Below are 23,003 nucleotides of genomic sequence, written 5' to 3'. Positions count from 1 at the left end.
GGGAATGGATTAATAGCCACTAGAATAATCAAAACAGGGGTGAAATTACATTCAAGGGTAATTGGTGTAATTGTTAACAAAGTAGTAAAACCTTGGTTTACACGCAGTCGATAACCTGGTGTATTCATTAAACAAAGTATTAAAACCTTGTTACAATTCGAATCCCCAATTAGTTGGAATATTTAACTTCGGGTATAATAATAATTTGACAAGGACACTTGCATTTTATATTTATGACTGATGGACTGTTATGGACAAAAACCAAACGGACATATTGAATAATCCAGGACAAAGGACAATTAACCCATGAGCATATAATTAAAATCAACACGTCAAACATCATGATTACGGAAGTTTAAATAAGCATAATTCTTTTATTTCATATTTAATTTCCTTTATTTTATATTTAATTGCACTTCTAATTATCGCACTTTTATTTATTTTATTTTATCGCACTTTTAATTATCGTACTTTTTAATTATCGCAATTTTATTTTATCGCATTTTTATTATTCGCAATTTCATTATCGTTATTTACTTTACGCTTTAATTTAAGTCTTGTATTTATTTAATATTTTACATTAGGTTTTAACTGCGACTAAAGTTTTAAAATCGACAAACCGGTCATTAAACGGTAAAAACCCCTCTTTATAATAATAATATTACTTATATATATTTGTATTTTAATAAAAGTAAACTAATATAGCGTTGAGCTTTGTTTAAAGATTTCCCTGTGGAACGAACCGGACTTACTAAAAACTACACTACTATACGATTAGGTACACTGCCTATAAGTGTTGTAGCAAGGTTTAAGTATATCCATTCTATAAATAAATAAATATCTTGTGTAAAATTGTATCGTATTTAATAGTATTTTCGCACTAAAAATAATACTATTTTATATACCCCTCGCTTCACATCAGCATACAACTAATAGTAACATTTTGATCAAGCCACGCATCAATGTTCTCTTTACTAACATAATTCTTTGATTCATTCACCTGAATTGTTCTAAGTTAATGGACTTTCATGGGTTTAAACCGAATTGTTTCAACTACCCTAACATCATCAAGCTACAAACCGGAAGCAATTTTCAATCGTTGCCCATTAACTAAGAACGGTTCCCCACCTTTTGGATCTTTTATTTCAATTGCCCCATACGGAGTAACCTTGGTAACCACATAGGGACCATTCCACTTACTTCTCAACTTACCCGCAAATAACTTTAGCCTTGAATTAAACAACCACACACTTTGCCCCACTTCAAACGTCCGCCTTACGATTTGCTTATCATGAAATGCTTTCGTTTTCTCTTTGTAAATTTTTGAACTTTCATAAGCATCGCCTCTCAACTCATCCAGCGTCGATAGGTCTAACTTTCTTGCTTTTCCTGCCTCATCCATGTTCATGTTCATGTTCACCTGTTTAATAGCTCATTCTGCACGATGCTCAATTTCAACAGGTAAGTGACATACCTTCCCATAAACAAGTTGATAAGGTGAAGTACCAATAGGGGTTTTATAAGCTGTCCGGTAAGCCCAAAGCGCATCGTCTAGTCTTAAAGACCAATCTTTGCGATTAAGATTTACGGTTTTTTCTAAAATCCTTTTTAATTCCCTATTAGATACTTCCACTTACCCACTTGTTTGGGGATGGTAAGGCGTAGCAATTAGATGATTTACCCCATAATCCCTTAAAAGTTTAGCAAAATGCGAGTTCTTAAAGTGCGAACCTCCATCACTAATTATGGCCTTAGGTACACCATGACGACAAAAAATATTTTTCTTAACAAACTTTAGGACAACTTTGTGGTCATTGGTCCGAGTAGCTTCAGCCTCCACCCACTTGAAGACATAATCAACGGGTACTAGTATATACTCAAACCCAAAAGAAGGTGGAAAGGGTCCCATAAAATCTATGCCCCAAACATTAAAGATTTCACAAACCAAAATTGGGTTCATGGGCATTTCATTACGCTTATAGATTCCCCCCATCCTTTGACACCTAGCACAATTTTTAACATACTCACATGCGTCTTTAAAAATAGTAGGCCAAAAGAAACCTGAGTCGAGTACTTTGTACCCGGTTTTCTTGACTCCGTAGTGTCCTCCACATGCAAAAGTATGACAATGAGCTAGAATGTCCTTATGCTCATCTTCCGCCACACATCTTCTTATGATTTGATCGGGTCCAATTCGGCAAAGAACTGGGTCCTCCCAAATATAATGCTTAACATGCGATTAAAAGTAACCCCGCTTGTGCTTGTTCCAATGTTCTGGTATCTTGTTAGTAACCAAATAGTTAACAATATGCGTGAACCAAGGTACCTGTACAACACTAAACAAACACTCATCCAGGAAATTCTCCTGGATCGGTTTAGTAGGGTCAAACGGTGGCGGGGGTATCCTAGGTAAATGGTCGGCTACCACATTCTCTATACCCTTTTTATCCCTTATTTCCAAATCAAACTCTTGTAGCAACAAAATCCAGCTAATCAATCTAGGCTTAGACTCTTTCTTCTCAAGCAAGTGCCTTAGGGCACTATGGTCTGAAAAGACAACTACCTTAGACCCCCACAAATACGATCTAAATTTGTCTAAGGCAAACACTACTGCTAATAATTCTTTCTCGGTTGTGGTATAGTTCACCTGGGCATCCGAGAATGTCTTACTAGCATAATAGATAACAACCGGTTTCCTATCAACTCTTTGACCCAAAACAGCCCCAGCCGTAAAATCACCAGCGTCGCACATAATTTCAAATGGTTTGGTCCAATCGGGTGATTGCAAAATGGGTGCTTCGTTCAACTTATGCTTAAGGGTGTTAAAGGCCTCCTTACATTGGTCATTAAAGTCAAAAGGTGCGTCTTTTAATAACATATTACACAATGGTTTAGAAATAACGCTAAAATCTTTGATAAACCTACGATAGAATCCCGCATGTCCCAAAAACGATCTTACCCCCTTAACATTGGTTGGTGGAGGTAATGTGGAAATAAGTTGCACTTTTGCCCTATCTGAAAGGACCCGTCCTAATCCATCCGGACAAATTCCACATCGATTATGAACGATTCACAACAGTTGATTACATCGCGAGGTACTTGACCTCTATATAATACATTTTACAAACATTGCATTCATTTTTGAAAAGACAATCTTTCATTACATCTACGGTTGACGACATGCATACCATTTCATAATATATCTTACTATAATTGACTTAATAATAATCTTGATGAACTCAACGACTCGAATGCAACGTCTTTTGAAATATGTCATGAATGACTCCAATTAATATCTCTAAGATGAGCAAAAGCACAGCGGAAGATTTCTTTCATACCTGAGAATAAACATGCTTTAAAGTGTCAACCAAAAGGTTGGCGAGTTCATTAGTTTATCATAAACAAACATTTCATAATTTTAATAGACCACAAGATTTCATATTTCCAATTCTCATAAATAAACGTCCCATGCATAGAGACAAAAATATCATTCATATAGATTGAACACCTGGTAACCGACATTAACAATATGCATATAGAATATCCCCATCATTCCGGGATCCTCCTTCGGACATGATATAAATTTTGAAGTACTAAAGCATCCGGTACTTTGGATGGGGCTTGTTGGGCCCGATAGATCTATCTTTAGGATTCGCGTCAATTAGGGTGTCTGTTCCCTAATTCTTAGATTACCAGACTAAATAAAAAGGGGCATATTCGATTTGGATAATTCAACCATAGAATGTAGTTTCACGTACTTGTGTCTATTTTGTAAATCATTTATAAAAATTGCGCATGTATTCTCAGCCCAAAAATATAAAGGGTAAAAAGGCAAATGAAACTCACCTGACAACTTCAGAAATAAATCACAGAGATGTGACCGAAAATCGGAATGCAAGTAACCGTAGACCCCAACCTAGAGAACATATGTTGGTCAATAAGTGTCTAATAAGCTAGGTCGGTCTATAGGGTTCGTATAGTCTTATTGCTCAAGTCCTACTCATAAATTTAGCAAAATTTAGCAAAAGTCAACAAAAGTCAAAGTAAGTCAAATGTAAGTCAAATGCAAGTCAAACACAGTCAACATAGTCAACACCAGTCAACAATCTCATAATATTACTCAAGTTGGTCAAATAGTCAAACATAGGTCAAACTTAAGTTATACATTTTTATTTAGTAAAAACAATATTATTTACATATATGTATATGTAGTAACTTTACAGCTGATTTCGGGTCCCACCAAATCCGATATAATACTTTGGGTCGTGACCGTTGGAAAGTATGTCATCACACCTTTCTATAGACAGTTTATTTGACAAAGACGGAGTTACAGTTTGAAAGTTATGACCTCGCGAAAACAGTCCTTCAAAACACTAAATGCTGAGTTTTGCTGTTGTTAACAGCATTGGATCAGCCCTGATGTTCCATTTTCGTACTCGTTTTAGACCAGTTTAGTCTCGACAAAATAATACATATAACATATCGTTTTAAAGCTTGTCGTAAATACTTTCAATATCAATTAATGGTTTTTATCCAAACTTAACCAATTTCAACTTATGAGTCCGCAAAGTAGGCTCGAGAGTCATTTTTGACACTTTTGTTAAAAATGCTAAAACTTTCGGTTAACTATCCAAATTTGAATTCGGCTGACCTGAGTTAACCAAATTTGTATCACAGCTCAAAAATGACATTTTAGATGTGTTGGTGACTTTCGTTTTCCAAAATTATGCATATGGGTCAATTTATTCACGTTTGACCCGAATAGGTCATAAATCTCTCTTTAAACCAAAATAGACCCAAAACTCATTTTTAAAGCACCAAAACTTGCAGGCATACTTAAATCAACATATAGGATTTGTTTACGCTGACCGTTATCCATTTTGACATTTTTAGACTCAAACGGGTCAAGTGTCCAAATGGACGGTCCAAGTTCGGGTGTCCATTTTCGCATGCAATTATCTCAAAATCTAGAAACTTTTAAGATACAACACCTATATGAAAACTTAACTACTAATCATGAAATTTTCAAATATAAAATCCACATTTTCCATAACTCAAGTTAATTAAACATATTGGCCTGTTTAGTTTGTAGTTAACACGTATTGTCACAAATTTTCACGCGCGTCATACAAACATCGGACATAATTCATAACACATAAAACATGGTAACATGGAAAACTCCAGATCAAAAGTAGACTCAAAATCGATTCCAAAAAATCCATCCAGGGCCTCATACAATGTCTACAAGTCGGGTTTCAGAAGAGGTACATTTATGGTTCGCTAAATCAGTTTCTGACTGCGCACCAATCTCGTAATGGCTATAACCGGAGCTAGGGACATGAAAATCAAGCTAGGTCAGTGGTCCTAGTTCAAGGACAAGTCAAATTACCACATATCCTTAAATGAGAAACTTTTGTTTAGCCAATTGGCACAGTTTATTCAATCAAATTGGACATTCTGTTTCAGCTCAATTCAGAAGTTACCAAATATACGGCCTTAGTGTGCACAATGTATCGGGTTTCAGAGGTTTCAATAAACTAGACATTTATCTCATAACATACAAAGTTCGATAATCCAGAAGGCCAAGGTCTCAAAAGGTGTACAACTCTTACTATAAAACTATAGGTGCATACGTTACAGATTTGGACAGAATGCAGGTTACCATTTCGACACGCACATTACTCAAGCTTCACAAATCCAAATGATGCAAGGCCTAGATGAAACGTTAACTACAACATATGAAATTTTCAGATATGCAAAGTCCTAAATCACTATCATACTTCAAATAAATTTAAAAGTCAGTTTTATAATACTGAGCAAATCAGTTTTTCATATACGATCAATTAAGCATAACGGGAGTATTACAAATCCAAATAGCATGATATCCTAGTCTAACTTGAGTGTTTTTAAATCCTATACACAATTATGATCAGTTTAAAATTCAATTCTATGTCCATTTTTCCAGAATTTTACATAATCACATATTCATCACAAAAACTTCAATCAATCATATCTTAAGCATACGGTAATGAAAATACGCGAATCTAAAGCCTAAAATTATTAATTTTTCGAGAGGATTTTAATTATATCATAATATTTAACATTCAAGAAAACCAAGTTTCTGTAACCACACAAAACAAATTCGGGATTAAACATAAACACATCAAACGAGCAATATAACACATACAATCATGTATAATCATATAGACTTGAGCAATAGACACTATATCTACCCTAATATGTAACAAAAACATGAAAACCCAAAAATTTGAGTTTTTAAAACTTACACAAATCATGAAATTGTTGGTATGGATGTGTAGAGCTCTTCGAGAGGAATCCGAATATATAAACGATTTTATGATCCATCAAGTTTTTAAGGTGTTCTTGAGTGATAAAAGATTGATGATGATGATGAATAGTAGTGGGTGTTCTTGAGAGAAAAATTGGGTGTTTGATAAAATGAATCTGGAATATAGATAGATTAGATAAGGTCACGGGTGTTTTACTGGTTAATCACGGGTATAGATATAACACGGTGTAATAATTAAATAAACTCGGGTATTAAATGTGTAGTCACGGGTTGGTATTTAATTTTTATCTGTTATCTAAAACCCAATGTATTTTAGTTTAATATGATTCAATGATTGGTTAATTTTATATTTATAAAAATTATATATATATCTATATTGTTTTAAACATTTTAAAATTCTTGACGTCATACCTAGTTGGTGTGTTTCATTATTTATTATATTTTTAATAAGCCTATAATTTATAAAACTCATTTTCGGATCATCGTTTATTTTAAAATCACATAAGTTCTTTTTAACTCGTTTACTATCAATTGAATGACAATTGAGCGTTACCGTTGTTTACTAAATAACTTCGAAATCACTAAATATATATTCTATACACTTTATTTATATGTATATATACTTTCTAAATAATATTTATTATATATTATTATTATTTACGTAATTAATTCTAACAATTACAATATATAATATTTCATTTTATTATTTACATATATATATATATATATATATATATATATATATATATATATATATATAATTATATACATATCTATTTACAAGTAATCGTATTGTGAGTCGTCGGGAAAAGTCAAAGGTCAAATGGATTCATAAAAATAGTTCAAAATTTTTGAGACTCAACTTTACAGACTTTGCTTATCGTGTCGAAATCAAATAAGAATTAAGTTTAAATTTGGTCGGAAATTTCCGGGTCGTCACAGTACCTACCCGTTAAAGAAATTTCGTCCCGAAATTTGAGTGAGGTGGTCATGGCTAATAATAAAAATGTTTTCATGATGAATATGAGTTGATAAATAGAGTTTTATCATCTTTGAGTGATGGGTAAAACAATTCGATTATTCGAAGAGCACGAATGAAGCTATCACAAATGATTGGATAGAGATTTAACTTTTGATGTAGTCACGATTAAATTTAGAAAATAAGGTGCTTCTTTACTTTTGACGTTGTCTTGGTTGAATTCCGGGATTCAAGGGATTTTAAGAAAATCTATGAAATCTATAAGATCTGATTTTTCGGTAAAAGAGGAAATTAGGATCTCTTTAATTAAATGTGATGATCTGCCTCGATTGCTCTGTCTAATATTTCCATTATAAATTAAATTCTTCCGTTTCATTATTCTCATCATTCCTATACTTTCTTTCTTAGTTCATACATCCAAACGATTGTGAAAATGCTTAATCCAGTTCTGACTCTTATCCTCATCCTTACTATCGCAACAATCATTCTCCTTTTCCAACTTTCACCGGAGGAATCTGTGTTCTTCAACATCTCCCTTGGGGTGATACTATTCTTAATTATACCGTGTCTTTATATTGTTATTCGTATTAATATACACGGTTTGTAATTTCTGTGTTGTTATTGGGTTTTATATCTTCCCTTATATTTCGAAGCCCCTTGCTTCTGTCTCCTATAATCATTGCCATCCACAGATAATGCTTTCTCTTATTTGCTGCGATTTATACTCCTATTTACACTTCGAAGCTTTATGCTCTGTTTTCTCTTCTATCCATTAAGTACCTCAAGTAATGGTCCAGAATTCATGGGTATGGAGTTTTGAATGAAAATGGTTAATGTTTTAAGAAGGAAATCGTAATAGCACGATTTGATTTTCAAATTTATCAACATCACGGAAGATAGAACCATCAAGAATACATTTTCTTGATATGTTCAGAAGTTAAGTAGAATGAAAGAGTTATGTAACATGGCACATGATGAGGGTGTGATCTACTGTGAACCATCATCACGTTTCATTAGAAACCTTGCATGACTTACTGTAATATAATCACGTTGGCCAAGCGTCATTATATTATACTAACTCATGCTTCAATTCCCAACACTTCTCCACAATTCATTCATAATTTATACTTAGATTTTACAGAAGTTTTCAATATAATGAAATACAGAAAACACGAAGAGGTAGATAATTTCGGACAAGAATATTTATGAAAATATCCTCAGAAATATCGAAGATATTTATGATGATATTTTGGAATTTCTAAGTTCGAAGGTTGATGAAGAAAAATTTTCCGCAAGATTTTAACATGACTTCGGAGCAAGATATTCTTTAAAGATTTCATCGGATCCAGAATTACTTGGATTCTTTGAATATAGGGGTTGGTCCTTGTATTTGTCATTGGTCTCCTTCATGGTTAACTCAATCTGTTTTTCTGTACCAAATTTTCTATCGAGCGTTCCTAACACTCCTTTCTTTATCATCAAACTTTTAGCCGTTTAGACCATCTACCATTTTTCTGTTTCCTTTGCATTTAATGCTACGATATCTGAATCATCGGTTATCAATTTGAGGTGGTTTCAGGAGAACTGTGTTTTAGATGATTAAACGCTGATGGTAATATGATGGAATATGAAAGGTTCCCCGATAACAATAAAAGAGCACGCATATATATCGAGGTTATAATTAGGTTGTTTCGAACGAAAAATTGAAGTTGACTTGTTGGAGCTGTGACAAAATTGGCTAATTTGGAAAGAGATTGCAAAGTTATTTTCGGTAATAATAACGCTAAAGGAATTAGCACAGCTACGCGTTAAACGTTTATTTAGTTTCCGAGAGTTTTTCAGGTATACTACTATATGCATAAATCTTTCCTTCTGTAGATGAAGTGCGGTTGGTTCATCCTCTCAATTGAGGAGTTTTCAAGAATCATGAAAGGTTTGAACGCGGATTGTAATCGTCAAGATACAAATGAGGTTTAAGATGAAATCAAGTGGCAAACTTGAAGAATTGTTTAGTTTCATATATTATAATCAATATTTTAATTCATTTTAATTGTCCAATCTTATTAGTCCACAGTCGATAGTCCACAGTTGACAGTCCAATAATTCATACAAAGTTTAATATATAATATTCGAATTTATTAATACGTGTCGTGACCCGTATATGTCTCGGACTCGATCACAACTCAAACTATATATATTATTGTAGAATCAACCTCAACCCTGTTTAGAGAACTCGATCATTACTGCATATAGAGTGTCTATGGTTATTCTAAATAATATATATAGATGCGTCGATATGATATGTCAAAACCTTGTATACGTGTCCCGATATTTAAAGTGCGTAAAATAAATAACAGAAATTAAATGACGATAAATAAAATTGCGAGAATTAAAATTGCGATAAATAAAATGTAGTCAGTTAGCTAGGAACAGTTAGCTAGGATTTTGTTAGCGTGGATTCTTAACAATATTCTCATAGTTAATTTGTTTGTTTCTAATAAATTTTATTTTGTCCAATGTTTTCTTCATTATGCCACTTGTTGGATTCTGATAGATCAAAATTCAAATATGAAATTGAATGAAAATGGTTATTCTGTGGTGAACGGATACGTATATCGGTGGATGTAAGTAGAATAGTAAATGACTGTTGAATCAGATTTAAAGAATGTACAGTGTAACTTATTAATGTGAAATTTAAATATTCCTCGGGTATTACCTACCCATTGAAATATTTTCACCATTATTAGTTTGTACAAAAGAATTTTAATTACAATCTTTATGAAAATATACTTACATATATATTTTCTTCAGATGTAATCATGAATTTAATGGGTCAATATGATATTAGACTTATTTGATTTACCGTTAGAATATGAATATATAATCTCTTAAAATATTAAAGATTATATAATCACCATGTCGAACGAAGATAAATAATGTAGAATGATTCGTAGAATGATGATTATGCTCGAGGTACAGGATGAGATATTGGGGCATGTGATGTTGAAACTTGTGTTGTTGGTGATACTGTTGATGCCGGTGATGTTGTTGAAGCTGGTACGTTTTGCACCATATTCTCCAAATTGATTACTCGATCTTGAAGTTCGTTGAATTCTTGTATTACTCCGGAATAATTGTCGGTCGGAACGAGCAGATGAGTAAGGTTTCAAATTGTGGATAGAATATAATCATGTCGAGCTACTCTGAAAATGAGGGTGAAGATGGTGTTTCAGATTGGTTTGCCAGTGAATGTTTCAAGTTCTTCGCCCAGCGAACAATATGGTGGGTGAAAGAGATCGATTCTTCTTGTCTCCAATGATTAAGTAGACTACGAACTCATCATATGAATTGGGGATGGTTGGTTGGTTGATTCATTCTGGTGATGCTGCTTTTGGAGCTTAGGTGAACGTCCACGTCGGAATAGCTGTCGGAATAACTATCAGAATAGTTATCGGAATTCGAGGGACTCGAACTGGTTGAAGGATTCATCCCGTACGATCAGATGAAGGATTTTCGAGAAGAATTAGATTATAGGATGTAGATTAGTACCCTACAATACATAATTTACATATGCATATATAATACTAAAATCCCATAAGTTACGGAGGAATCTACGGAAGCTGTCAGGCAAAGATAACAATAACAGGTACGCTAAGATATGAAGTAGCAGATACGTTAAGATATGAATTTTTTTTTTTGGTCTATACAATATTCATGCAATCATTGCAGTAAGATGTGTCTAGACTAAGAATGATAAGCAAGTAATTTCCTAAGGATGATAAGCAGATGATTTCTGACAAAAATGATAAGCAAAACTTTTAACATGCAGACACGGTCGAAGTCCAGACTCACTATTGCATCCTAACGATTTATCAGTTAGACACACTAATGTAGACCTGGTTCGCTAAGACCATCGCTCTGATACCAACTGAAAGGACCCGTCCTAATCCATCCGGACAAAGTCCACATCGATTATGAACGATTCACAACAGTTGATTACATAGCGAGGTACTTGACCTCTATATAATACATTTTACAAACATTGCATTCATTTTTGAAAAGACAATCTTTCATTACATCTACGGTTGACGACATGCATACCATTTCATAATATATCTTACTATAATTGACTTAATAATAATCTTGATGAACTCAACGACTCGAATGCAACGTCTTTTGAAATATGTCATGAATGACTCCAATTAATATCTCTAAGATGAGCAAAAGCACAGCGGAAGATTTCTTTCATACCTGAGAATAAACATGCTTTAAAGTGTCAACCAAAAGGTTGGTGAGTTCATTAGTTTATCATAAACAAACATTTCATAATTTTAATAGACCACAAGATTTCATATTTCCAATTCTCATAAATAAACGTCCCATGCATAGAGACACAAATATCATTCATATGGATTGAACACCTGGTAACCGACATTAACAATATGCATATAGAATATCCCCATCATTCCGGGATCCTCCTTCGGACATGATATAAATTTTGAAGTACTAAAGCATCCGGTACTTTGGATAGGGCTTGTTGGGCCCGATAGATCTATCTTTAGGATTCGCGTCAATTAGGGTGTCTGTTCCCTAATTCTTAGATTACCAGACTAAATAAAAAGGGGCATATTCGATTTCGATAATTCAACCATAGAATGTAGTTTCACGTACTTGTGTCTATTTTGTAAATCATTTATAAAAATTGCGCATGTATTCTCAGCCCAAAAATATAAAGGGTAAAAAGGCAAATGAAACTCACCTGACAACTTCAGAAATAAATCACAGAGATGTGACCGAAAATCGGAATGCAAGTAACCGTAGACCCCAACTTAGAGAACATATGTTGGTCAATAAGTGTCTAATAAGCTAGGTCGGTCTATAGGGTTCGTATAGTCTTATTGCTCAAGTCCTACTCATAAATTTAGCAAAATTTAGCAAAAGTCAACAAAAGTCAAAGTAAGTCAAATGTAAGTCAAATGCAAGTCAAACACAGTCAACATAGTCAACACCAATCAACAATCTCATAATATTACTCAAGTTGGTCAAATAGTCAAACATAGGTCAAACTTAAGTTATACATTTTTATTTAGTAAAAACAATATTATTTACATATATGTATATGTAGTAACTTTATAGCTGATTTCGGGTCTCACCAAATCCGATATAATACTTTGGGTCGTGACCGTTGGAAATTATGTCATCACACCTTTCTATAGACAGTTTATTTGACAAAGACGGAGTTACAGTTTGAAAGTTATGACCTCGCGAAAACAGTCCTTCAAAACACTAAATGCTGAGTTTTGCTGTTGTTAACAGCATTGGATCAGCCCTGATGTTCCATTTTCGTACTCGTTTTAGACCAGTTTAGTCTTGACAAAATCATACATATAACATATCGTTTTAAAGCTTGTCGTAAATACTTTCAATATCAATTAATGGTTTTTATCCAAACTTAACCAATTTCAACTTATGAGTCCGCAAAGTAGGCTCGAGAGTCATTTTTGACACTTTTGTTAAAAATGCTAAAACTTTCGGTTAACTATCCAAATTTGAATTCGGCTGACCTGAGTTAACCAAATTTGTATCACAGCTCAAAAATGACATTTTAGATGTGTTGGTGACTTTCGTTTTCCAAAATTATGCATATGGGTCAATTTATTCACGTTTGACCCGAATAGGTCATAAATCTCTCTTTAAACCAAAATAGACCCAAAACTCATTTTTAAAGCATCAAAACTTGCAGGCATACTTAAATCAACATATAGGATTTGTTTACACTGACCGTTATCCATTTTGACATTTTTAGACTCAAACGGGTCAAGTGTCCAAATGGACGGTCCAAGTTCGGGTGTCCATTTTCGCATGCAATTATCTCAAAATCTAGAAACTTTTAAGATACAACACCTATATGAAAACTTAACTACTAATCATGAACTTTTCAAATATAAAATCCACATTTTCCAGAACTCAAGTTAATTAAACATATTGGCCTGTTTAGTTTGTAGTTAACACGTATTGTCACAAATTTTCACGCGCGTCATACAAACATCGGACATAATTCATAACACATAAAACATGGTAACATGGAAAACTCCAGATCAAAAGTAGACTCAAAATCGATTCCAAAAAATCCAGCCAGGGCCTCATACGATGTCTACAAGTCGGGTTTCAGAAGAGGTACATTTATGGTTCGCTAAATCAGTTTCTGACTGCGCACCAATCTCGTAATGGCTATAACCGGAGCTAGGGACATGAAAATCAAGCTAGGTCAGTGGTCCTAGTTCAAGGACAAGTCAAATTACCACATATCCTTAAATGAGAAACTTTTGTTTAGCCAATTGGTACAGTTTATTCAATCAAATTGGACATTCTGTTTCAGCTCAATTCAGAAGTTACCAAATCTACGGCCTTAGTGTGCACAATGTATCGGGTTTCAGAGGTTTCAATAAACTAGACATTTATCTCATAACATACAAAGTTCGATAATCCAGAAGGCCAAGGTCTCAAAAGGTGTACAACTCTTACTATAAAACTATAGGTGCATACGTTACAGATTTGGACAGAATGCAGGTTACCATTTCGACACGCACATTACTCAAGCTTCACAAATCCAAATGATGCAAGGCCTAGATGAAACGTTAACTAAAACATATGAAATTTTCAGATATGCAAAGTCCTAAATCACTATCATACTTCAAATAAATTTAAAAGTCAGTTTTATAATACTGAGCAAATCAGTTTTTCATATACGATCAATTAAGCATAACGGGAGTATTACAAATCCAAATAGCATGATATCCTAGTCTAACTTGAGTGTTTTTAAATCCTCTACACAATTATGATCAGTTTAAAATTCAATTCTATGTCCATTTTTCCAGAATTTGACATAATCACATATTCATCACAAAAACTTCAATCAATCATATCTTAAGCATACGGTAATGAAAATACGCGAATCTAAAGCCTAAAATTATTAATTTTTCGAGAGGATTTTAAGTATATCATAATATTTAACATTCAAGAAAACCAAGTTTCTGTAACCACACAAAACAAATTCGGGATTAAACATAAACACATCAAACGAGCAATATAACACATACAATCATGTATAATCATATAGACTTGAGCAATAGACACTATATCTACCCTAATATGTAACAAAAACATGAAAACCCAAAAATTTGAGTTTTTAAAACTTACACAAATCATGAAATTGTTGGTATGGATGTGTAGAGCTCTTCGAGAGGAATCCGAATATATAAACGATTTTATGATCCATCAAGTTTTTAAGGTGTTCTTGAGTGATAAAAGATTGATGATGATGATGAATAGTAGTGGGTGTTCTTGAGAGAAAAATTGGGTGTTTGATAAAATGAATCTGGAATATAGATAGATTAGATAAGGTCACGGGTGTTTTACTGGTTAATCACGGGTATAGATATAACACGGTGTAATAATTAAATAAACTCGGGTATTAAATGTGTAGTCACGGGTTGGTATTTAATTTTTATCTGTTATCTAAAACCCAATGTATTTTAGTTTAATATGATTCAATGATTGGTTAATTTTATATTTATAAAAATTATATATATATCTATATTGTTTTAAACATTTTAAAATTCTTGACGTCATACCTAGTTGGTGTGTTTCATTATTTATTATATTTTTAATAAGCCTATAATTTATAAAACTCATTTTCGGATCATCGTTTATTTTAAAATCACATAAGTTCTTTTTAACTCGTTTACTATCAATTGAATGACAATTGAGCGTTACCGTTGTTTACTAAATAACTTCGAAATCACTAAATATATATTCTATACACTTTATTTATATGTATATATACTTTCTAAATAATATTTATTATATATTATTATTATTTACGTAATTAATTCTAACAATTACAATATATAATATTTCATTTTATTATTTACATATATATATATATATATATATATATATATATATATATATATATATAAATAATTATATACATATCTATTTACAAGTAATCGTATTGTGAGTCGTCGGGAAAAGTCAAAGGTCAAATGGATTCATAAAAATAGTTCAAAATTTTTGAGACTCAACTTTACAGACTTTGCTTATCGTGTCGAAATCAAATAAGAATTAAGTTTAAATTTGGTCAGAAATTTCCGGGTCGTCACACTATCGACTTCGAATCCCCGTTCAGACACAATGTGTCCCAAAACCACCCTTTCCTTACCATAAAGTGGCTCTTTTCTCAACTAAGGACAAGGTTGGTCTCGGTACACCTCTTTAAAAATTTTTCCAACATACTCAAACACGACTCAAAAGACTTGCCAAATATTGAAAAATCATCCATGAAAATTTCTAAAGACTCGCCTATTAACTTTGAGAAAATACTCATCATACACCTTTGAAAAGTAGCAGGTGCATTACATAAACCAAAAGGCATTCGTCTAAAAGCATAAGTTCCATAAGGACAAGTAAAAGTCGTTTTTTCTTGGTCATTAGGGTGAATAGGTATTTGATTATATCCCGAATACCCATCTAAGAAACAATAAAATTTCTGACCTGACAACTTTTCGATGATTTGATCAATAAAAGGCAAGGGAAAGTGATCTTTTGAAGTCGCAGCATTCAGCTTCCTGTAATCAATACATACCCGCCAACCCATCACGGGACGGGTTGTGATCTTTTCACCTTCCTCAGTTTCCATTACTGTTATCCCAGCTTTCTTTGGCACTGTTTGCGTGGGGCTTACCCACTGACTATCTGAAATAGGGAAAATAATCCCTGCATCTAACCACTTGAGAACTTCCTTCTTTACAACTTCCTGCATATTCGGGTTTAACCTGCGTTGCGTATCATGAGCAGGTTTAACCTCCGGATCTGTAACTATCCTATGCATACACACTGAGGGACTTATCCCTTTCAAATCAGCTATCGTCCACCCTACTGCAGCCTTGTACTTATGAAGCACTTCCATCAAGGCTTTTTCCTGCACACTTGTCAAATTTGAAGCAATAATAACTGGCAAAGTACCGTCAGTACCTAAAAATGCATACTTCAAATGAGAAGGTAAGGGTTTTAACTCAAGAGTCGGTGGTGACTCTAGTGAAGGTCTCGTATTAGTATCAATAGATTTAGGTAGTGGCTCATATTTATGAGTCTACGGTGGCAACCTAGCATCCATTGTACTTGCTACTGCTAATTCTACCTAAGCAAAATATTTCTACTGGGTCATTGGTTATTAGGTGAGAAGTATGTTTTTTCACTAATTCATCAATCACATCTATCCGATAGCATTCATGGACATTCGGGGTGTGAAGAGAATTAAAGATATTAATTCTCATATTGTGATTCCCGAAAGATATGTCCATAGCACCCGTTCGAAAATTAATGTGAGCATTAATGGTGGCCAAGAACGGGCGTCCCAAAATTATAGTGGGTTGGGCATCTCTATTCCTAGGTTCAATATCCATAACAACAAAGTCAACTGGGTAATAGAAATCCTCCACTTTTACTATCACATCTTCTAATATCCCCCTAGGCATTTTGATTGACTGGTCCGCTAGCTGAATAATTATGTCAGTTCTTTTCATTAAACCCAATTCAAATCGGTCAACTAGACAAAAAGGTAAAATATTAATGCTAGCTCCTAGGTCCAATAATGCCTTTTTCACATTCACGTTTCCTACAGTCACAGCTATCAACGGGGTCCCTGGGTCCTTAAACTTAGGTGGAAGTGTACCCGAAACAACTGCACTTAGGTGCTCGGTTAGCTCCACCTTTTTGGGTAAAGTCGCCCTTTGCTTCCTCTTTTGAGTGCAAAGGTCCTTTAAAAATTTAGCATAAGACAGGACTTGCCTAATAGCATCAAGGAAGGGTAAATTTATCTTAACCTATTTAAATGTTTCCCACATGTCCTCTGGTTGTGGTCCCTTTTTTCCCATAAGGGAACTGGTTTGGGGACTCTAAGGCCTTGGGAAATGGGACGGATTTTGATTCCGTCTCCAGTTTCCCGGTCTCATTAACAATTGGGTCCTTATTTTTCACCCCTTCTCCTTGGTCATCGACTTCACTTACCTCTTCCTCATCAAGAACAATAGGAGACTTACTTGGCTCTGGTTGCACTACCTCTTTTTCACCTACCTTATTGTCATACTTCTTTCCGCTTCTCAAGGTACCTACAATGTTAATGCTATGCCCTTTTCCCTGATCCTTATGATTTAGATTTAGAACTGCGTAGCTTGGAATTGTACCTGGTCCCCTATTTCCCTTACTTTCCACTACATTACCGATCTCCTTAGCCAATGCACCAATCGACTTATTTTGCACTTCTATCATTTTTCGCATTTCGAAGATGAACGCATCCATCTTAGCATCCGAGCTAGATGGCTTATTAGTTGAAGTACTGTTTTGATTTTGGTTTTGGTTTTGGCCTTGGTTTTGATAATTGTTTTGGTTTTGGTTTCGGTTGTTGGGATAAGGATTTTGATAGTTTCTTTGGTAGTTGCCTTCGTTCTGAAAGTTATCCTGGTTTTGAAAGTTGTTTTGTGGTCTAAGTTGGTTCCCTTGGTTAGCATTCATAGCATTGTTATTGCTCCAACTGAAATTAGGATGATTTCTCCACCCCGGATTATACGTGTTGAAGTATGGATCATATCTCCGTCCCTGAACCTCGTTAACTTGTTCTTCTACTATGTGCTGATTTACCGGTGGAATCCCATTTCTACATCCATATGCAAAGTGAGAAGGATCTCCACAAATCTCACATACTTCCTGAACTTGCGAAACATTACAAGCAAGACCCTGGTTTGGGTTGTTAAATATAAGCATTTTCAAATCATCAAATTCCTGCTCTAAGTTCCTAGATGAACCACCCGAATCGGAAACATGATTCACTCGGGAGGTACTAGGTTGTTTACGATCAACCGAAGCTTGGGTTTTTGAACCCTTGCTTAACTGTTCGAAGAACGTCCATTCATCATCACTAGACCGAGTTAAGAATACCCCACCACTAGCCGCCAAAAGAAACTGCCTATTTTGGGAATCTAAACTATCATAGAAAACTTTAACCAATTCCCACTTGGGTATCTCATGGTGTGGGCATGCCCTAAGTAACTCCTTCAGACGTTCATACGCTTCATGAAATAATTCACCCGGTAATTGTTTAAAAGATTTTATTTGCGTACGCATGTCTGAAGTTTTACTTATGGAGTAAAATTCCTCTAAAAATCGTTTTTTCATTTCCGCTCAAGTATTAATACTCCGGGCGGGCAAGGAGAGAAACCATCTTTTTGCCTTATCCTTAAGTGAATAAGGAAATAATCGAAGACGTACCTCATCATCAGTGAAACCGTTTACCTGATTAGTAGCACATATCCCATTAAATTCAGTGATGTGTTTATATGGTTCCTCATTAGCCATACCTCGGTAGGTTGGCAAGATCGAAATGAGTTGAGGTCGGACCTCAAATCGTCGGTTGTTTCCTCCTGCCGGTGCAGGATAAAAAATGGGTGAATGATCCTCAAAATCACCCGGTTGGTAGTAGGTGTCTACTCCTCTTGGTCATTCGGCCATCTCGTCTCGTTGATTAAAAACTTCCTCTTCAGTGTCAGACTCTGACTTAGGAGAGTTTGGTGGAACAATCGGATATGTCTCTAACTGTGGATCTAAATGTGGTTGAGTGGATGCTGAAGCCACTGTCGAACCCTTTAAGATTCTTGTAGCTTTTCGATTAGCTTTTGCAGATTTCTCGATTTCCGGGTCTAAAGGCTTAAGATTTTGATCTCCCAAACTTCGAGTTTGCATACACTAACCTGCACTTCAACAAAAACAAGAACACCGAGCATAAAACTGACAAAAACAAAATAAACAAAACACTATTTTTGGATTTTTATTGATTTTATAATTTTTATGGTTTTTCTAATTAAACACGAAAGCAATTAAATAAGATCTTGCAATCAAGCGCACACTTCCCCGGCAGCGGCGCCAAAATTTGATCGGTGTCGAAGGACCGGTCAAAAATAGCCTAATTACTCTACTTTAGATAGGGTAAGCAGGATTCGTTCCACGGGAAGCTATGGTTAACTAGCAAGCAATTTCAGGATTTGTTTGTTTGTGATTAACTAAAATTAACTAAAGTAAAGACTAGATTAACAATTACTAAGCAAGTGTAAACTTTGAGTATTTAAGAGCATAAACAATGAGCTAATTAAAAAAGTTGTAATCAATTGGATGGAAGTCTTTATCCCTTCACAATCCCAATCTAACATGCATTCATTCAAACAAGCATTATGTTTTTCAAGTATTGATCAAATCTCATAGACAAGATTTCTTAGGCTTATCAATTCTAACTATCTTGGGATTGAATCATGCAACCTAGACACTATGTCTTTATCCTTAATCTAATTAACACTAAGTTGGATCAAGAACACAATGTTAAATCACTATAATTCAACTTGCAATAATCACAATCAATAATACTTGCATTGATCAATAAACAATTGGTTTATACTACCACAATTCAAAAGACATAAGTTTCATAACATTACAAACCACATAAACTTGAATGAAAAGAATACATGTATTAATTGTTCATGGAAGGAATAAAGTGAAAGAAACTAGCCAAGCATGTTGGTGATGATGATCATGGTTGCTTCTTGAAGTTGCATGAAGAACACTCCTTAAAACCTAGCTTGAATCTTGATTCGATGATGATTAATGGTGTTTTTGTGTGTTTGATGCTCTAAAAACTGATGGAAGATGATATAAATTCGTAGCCTAGGGTTTCTATTATATAGGGGTGAAGTAGGGTAACCCCCAAGCATTAAATCCCTCAAATTCGGCCTTAAATTTTATCCAAAAATAGTTTCAGCCGCAAATTACTCTCCCCGGGCGCCTACATGCGTCCAGCCGCAAAAACCAGCCGCCTCCTTTTGTTAGCTTTCCACCTGAAGATATTTTGGCACCCATCAGGCACCTCCTTGCGCCCCCCAGCCTCCTCCTTACGGCTGGGCTTCAGTTTTTTCATTTTTTCTTGTTTTTAACCCCCGTTTTCGCGTTCTCGTCCCAAATCGTTACTCGTTATAAAAACCTCATGAAATAACTTTCTAAACCTCAAATATACATGTAATATCCACCTCTGAACATCGATAATGATCGGCGTTTAAGACCTGATCAAGATACAAGGGAATCCCCCCTGAAAACATAAGAGATCTTGCCATATTTAAAAGGTGTCTATGTTTCCTTTCAACAAGACCATTTTTTTGAGGTGTGTGGGCTATGGTAGTTTGATGTAAAATGCCCTTTTCATTTAATTTTTTTTCAATTGGTTATTTACAAACTCAGTTCCATTATCAGTTCTAATCATTTTGACTCTTTTTTCAAACTGATTAAGTAATAGGTTCACATAATTGTAGAAGTTATCAAACACTTCATCTTTTGTCTTTAATAAGTAAACCCACACAACCCTTGTATGATCATCAACAATATAATGGTAAGGAAGTATTTATATCCTTCTCTACTATCTACCCTATAAGGACCCTACAAATTCATATGAATAAGTTCACCGAGTTCTTTAGTCACATGATCACTTAAGGGAAAATGGTCTTTAACATGTTTAGCTTTTAAGAAAGTTTCACAAGGTATATCTTCAACAATTTTATCAAGATTTAGTTTATGTTTAAGAATGTTAAGGACAGGACTAGAGGGGTGCCCTAATATAACAGATTCAAAATTACAAGCATACACAGAGTTCCACATAAGAGGTTCACCTTTATAATAGTCAAAGGAATACATGCCACCATTCACACTACCAGTCCCCAGGGTAGTTGTTGTTTTCAAATCGTGAATGTAGGTAGTTCTTGTTTTCAAATCCTGAATGTAACAGTTAAAGGCATCAAATCCAACAAACATTTTATTTTCTTTGACCAGCTTGGTTATTAAAAGACAGAAGACTCACACAATATCCAGGGATAATTAACATATCAGTTAGAATAATGTCCTTATTTAATCTTAGGTTTCCAATTTTTTTAACCTTAACTTTAGTACCATTAGGATGTGAGACTTGTAGGTTTAATTCAGACACATCAACAACATTATCAAGACCTTGTTCAGAGATAGTCATATATTGATTAGCCCCAGAGTCTATAATCCAACCTTGACACTTATTTTCACAAGAATTGAAATTAAAAAAATCTTTGAAAGTTGTCATTAAAGAACACATTATTATTTATTATGTTACCTGACATATTAGAGACAGATTCAGAGGTTTGAGGGCCCTTTTCATTAAGCATGCTTAAAAGCTTCATCATTTGTTCACTACTCAAAGACATGGGAACAGAAATACAAGAGTTAGTAGAACCAATATTAGAAGAGGATGTAGTGGAACTAGACAAAGAATCAGAAACAGCATAACTTGATACATGAGTGGTGGTTTTATTTAAATTTCCATTGAAAGATTTCTTATAGTTATTAGGATATCCAACAATTTCAAAACACCAATCAATGGTGTGTCCAAGTTTGTTGCATTTAGTGCATTTAAGATTAGGGTTAGGACCCCTATTAAAACTTCTTTCCCCTCCAATATTACCAGTTTACTATTTCTGTTTGACCATGAGTTATCATTAGTTTGAGCAACAAAGGCAGAGTTTTGAGACTTAGATGTACCAACCCTAGAAACCCACTTGTGTAATTCTTCTCTTGAAAGAATGGCAAATACAGACTTAACATCAGGCAAAGGATCTTTAAGGAAAATATTACTTCTAATAGACATGTAAACATCATCAAGTACCATAAGAAATTGCATCAATTTTAAGACTTTGTTATGTTGTAGAAATTCAGGGGCAGCAGTACAAACACACTCAGGAAGTTTAACCATTTCATCATATTGTTTCCACAAGGTGTTTAGTTTATGATAATATTCTGACAAACTACTACCATTTTGCTTTATAGAGCTAATTTTTTGATGCAAATTAAAGGTTATAGATCCATCTACCTTATCATATGTTTCCTTTAATTCAGACCAAACAACAGAAGCAGTAGCAGAGAATATTTGTCCAGAGTATAATTCCTCAGATATAGAGCTTAATAACCAAGACAAGACAACAGAATTACACTTATCCCATTGGGCAGCAAGAACTTCATTATCATCATTTTTTAACAAGGTTCCTTTAACAAAACCTACTTTGTTTTTAGCTGATAAATCCAGAAGCATAGTTCTGCTCTAAACATTATAATTTTCAGTTCCTATAAGTTTGATAGAGATTAAAGGTGCATTAGTTGTGTCACTAGCATGCAAGTACAGAGGATCTCCAAAATCAATTTTACTAATTAGGGTAATAGCATTTTCATCACCCATAATAGCAGATAAGAAGCAAAAACAGAGCAACCAAGCAGGAAAAAAATAACAACAGACAATAATATCAAGAACACAGTAACACAAAATCACAGCAACAAGTGCAACCCATACACCTGTAAAGAGAACGTACAACTCCAGCAAGCAGTTGGTTATTAACCAAGCAATATGCACATTAAATAAAGTACAAAGAACAAGAGAAACAACCTAGGTCAATAATCTGACCGTGCTTGATCAGGTATTCATGGATCTCAAAGGGATCCAGATCAAGAGTTGGGCACAGAGATTGGTCAACACGGGTATAACTAACAAGACAGATATGCAGCGGAACATGAAATCTCTTCACCAGAAGATACCGGAAAAGAAAC

The 23,003-nt window shown here is 34.3% G+C and overlaps 2 protein-coding genes and 1 pseudogene across 2 annotated transcripts; 1 reads left to right on the top strand and 2 right to left on the bottom strand.

Moving 5' to 3' along the window:
• Window positions 1-1,072: 1,072 nt before the first annotated feature.
• On the bottom strand, window positions 1,073-20,310 carry LOC139841046 (uncharacterized). The gene is made up of 9 exons (XM_071831280.1): window positions 20,203-20,310; window positions 17,196-18,086; window positions 16,660-17,110; window positions 15,846-16,325; window positions 2,327-2,865; window positions 2,029-2,212; window positions 1,732-1,914; window positions 1,475-1,596; window positions 1,073-1,420 (listed from the first exon to the last, which is right to left on the bottom strand). The coding sequence occupies exons 1-9, from the start codon at window positions 20,308-20,310 to the stop codon at window positions 1,073-1,075; spliced, it is 3,306 nt and encodes a 1,101-aa protein (XP_071687381.1).
• Window positions 18,370-18,483, top strand: LOC139846189 (small nucleolar RNA R71; annotated as a pseudogene).
• A 512-nt stretch (window positions 20,311-20,822) lies between the features above and the next one.
• On the bottom strand, window positions 20,823-22,494 carry LOC139841045 (uncharacterized). Its single transcript, XM_071831279.1, has 4 exons — window positions 21,767-22,494; window positions 21,523-21,668; window positions 21,241-21,425; window positions 20,823-21,155 (listed from the first exon to the last, which is right to left on the bottom strand). Exons 1-4 carry the CDS (start codon window positions 22,492-22,494, stop codon window positions 20,823-20,825), a joined length of 1,392 nt encoding a protein of 463 aa, XP_071687380.1.
• Window positions 22,495-23,003: the final 509 nt, after the last annotated feature.

Source organism: Rutidosis leptorrhynchoides, chromosome 4, assembly GCF_046630445.1.
Source record: "Rutidosis leptorrhynchoides isolate AG116_Rl617_1_P2 chromosome 4, CSIRO_AGI_Rlap_v1, whole genome shotgun sequence".
NCBI classification, from domain to species: Eukaryota; Viridiplantae; Streptophyta; class Magnoliopsida; order Asterales; family Asteraceae; genus Rutidosis; species Rutidosis leptorrhynchoides.
Note: the sequence above shows the minus strand (reverse complement) of the source record. Positions and strands in the feature narration are given on the sequence as shown.

Bases quoted from the DNA above. Each gene is read 5' to 3' on its own strand.
- LOC139841045 (XM_071831279.1), bottom strand. From the start codon at position 22,494: ATGCTTCTGGATTTATCAGCTAAAAACAAAGTAGGTTTTGTTAAAGGA. The intron at 21,426-21,522 runs GTAACATAATAA...GTTGGATTATAG, and splicing joins ATCTGTCTCTAATATGTCAG to ACTCTGGGGCTAATCAATAT. The intron at 21,156-21,240 runs GTGAGTCTTCTG...TGTTACATTCAG, and splicing joins TAATTATCCCTGGATATTGT to GATTTGAAAACAAGAACTAC.
- LOC139841046 (XM_071831280.1), bottom strand. From the start codon at position 20,310: ATGAAAAAACTGAAGCCCAGCCGTAAGGAGGAGGCTGGGGGGCGCAAG. The intron at 17,111-17,195 runs GTGGGAAACATT...AAATTTTTAAAG, and splicing joins GGACCACAACCAGAGGACAT to GACCTTTGCACTCAAAAGAG. The intron at 1,597-1,731 runs GTTCGCACTTTA...AAAGGATTTTAG, and splicing joins GGCCATAATTAGTGATGGAG to AAAAAACCGTAAATCTTAAT.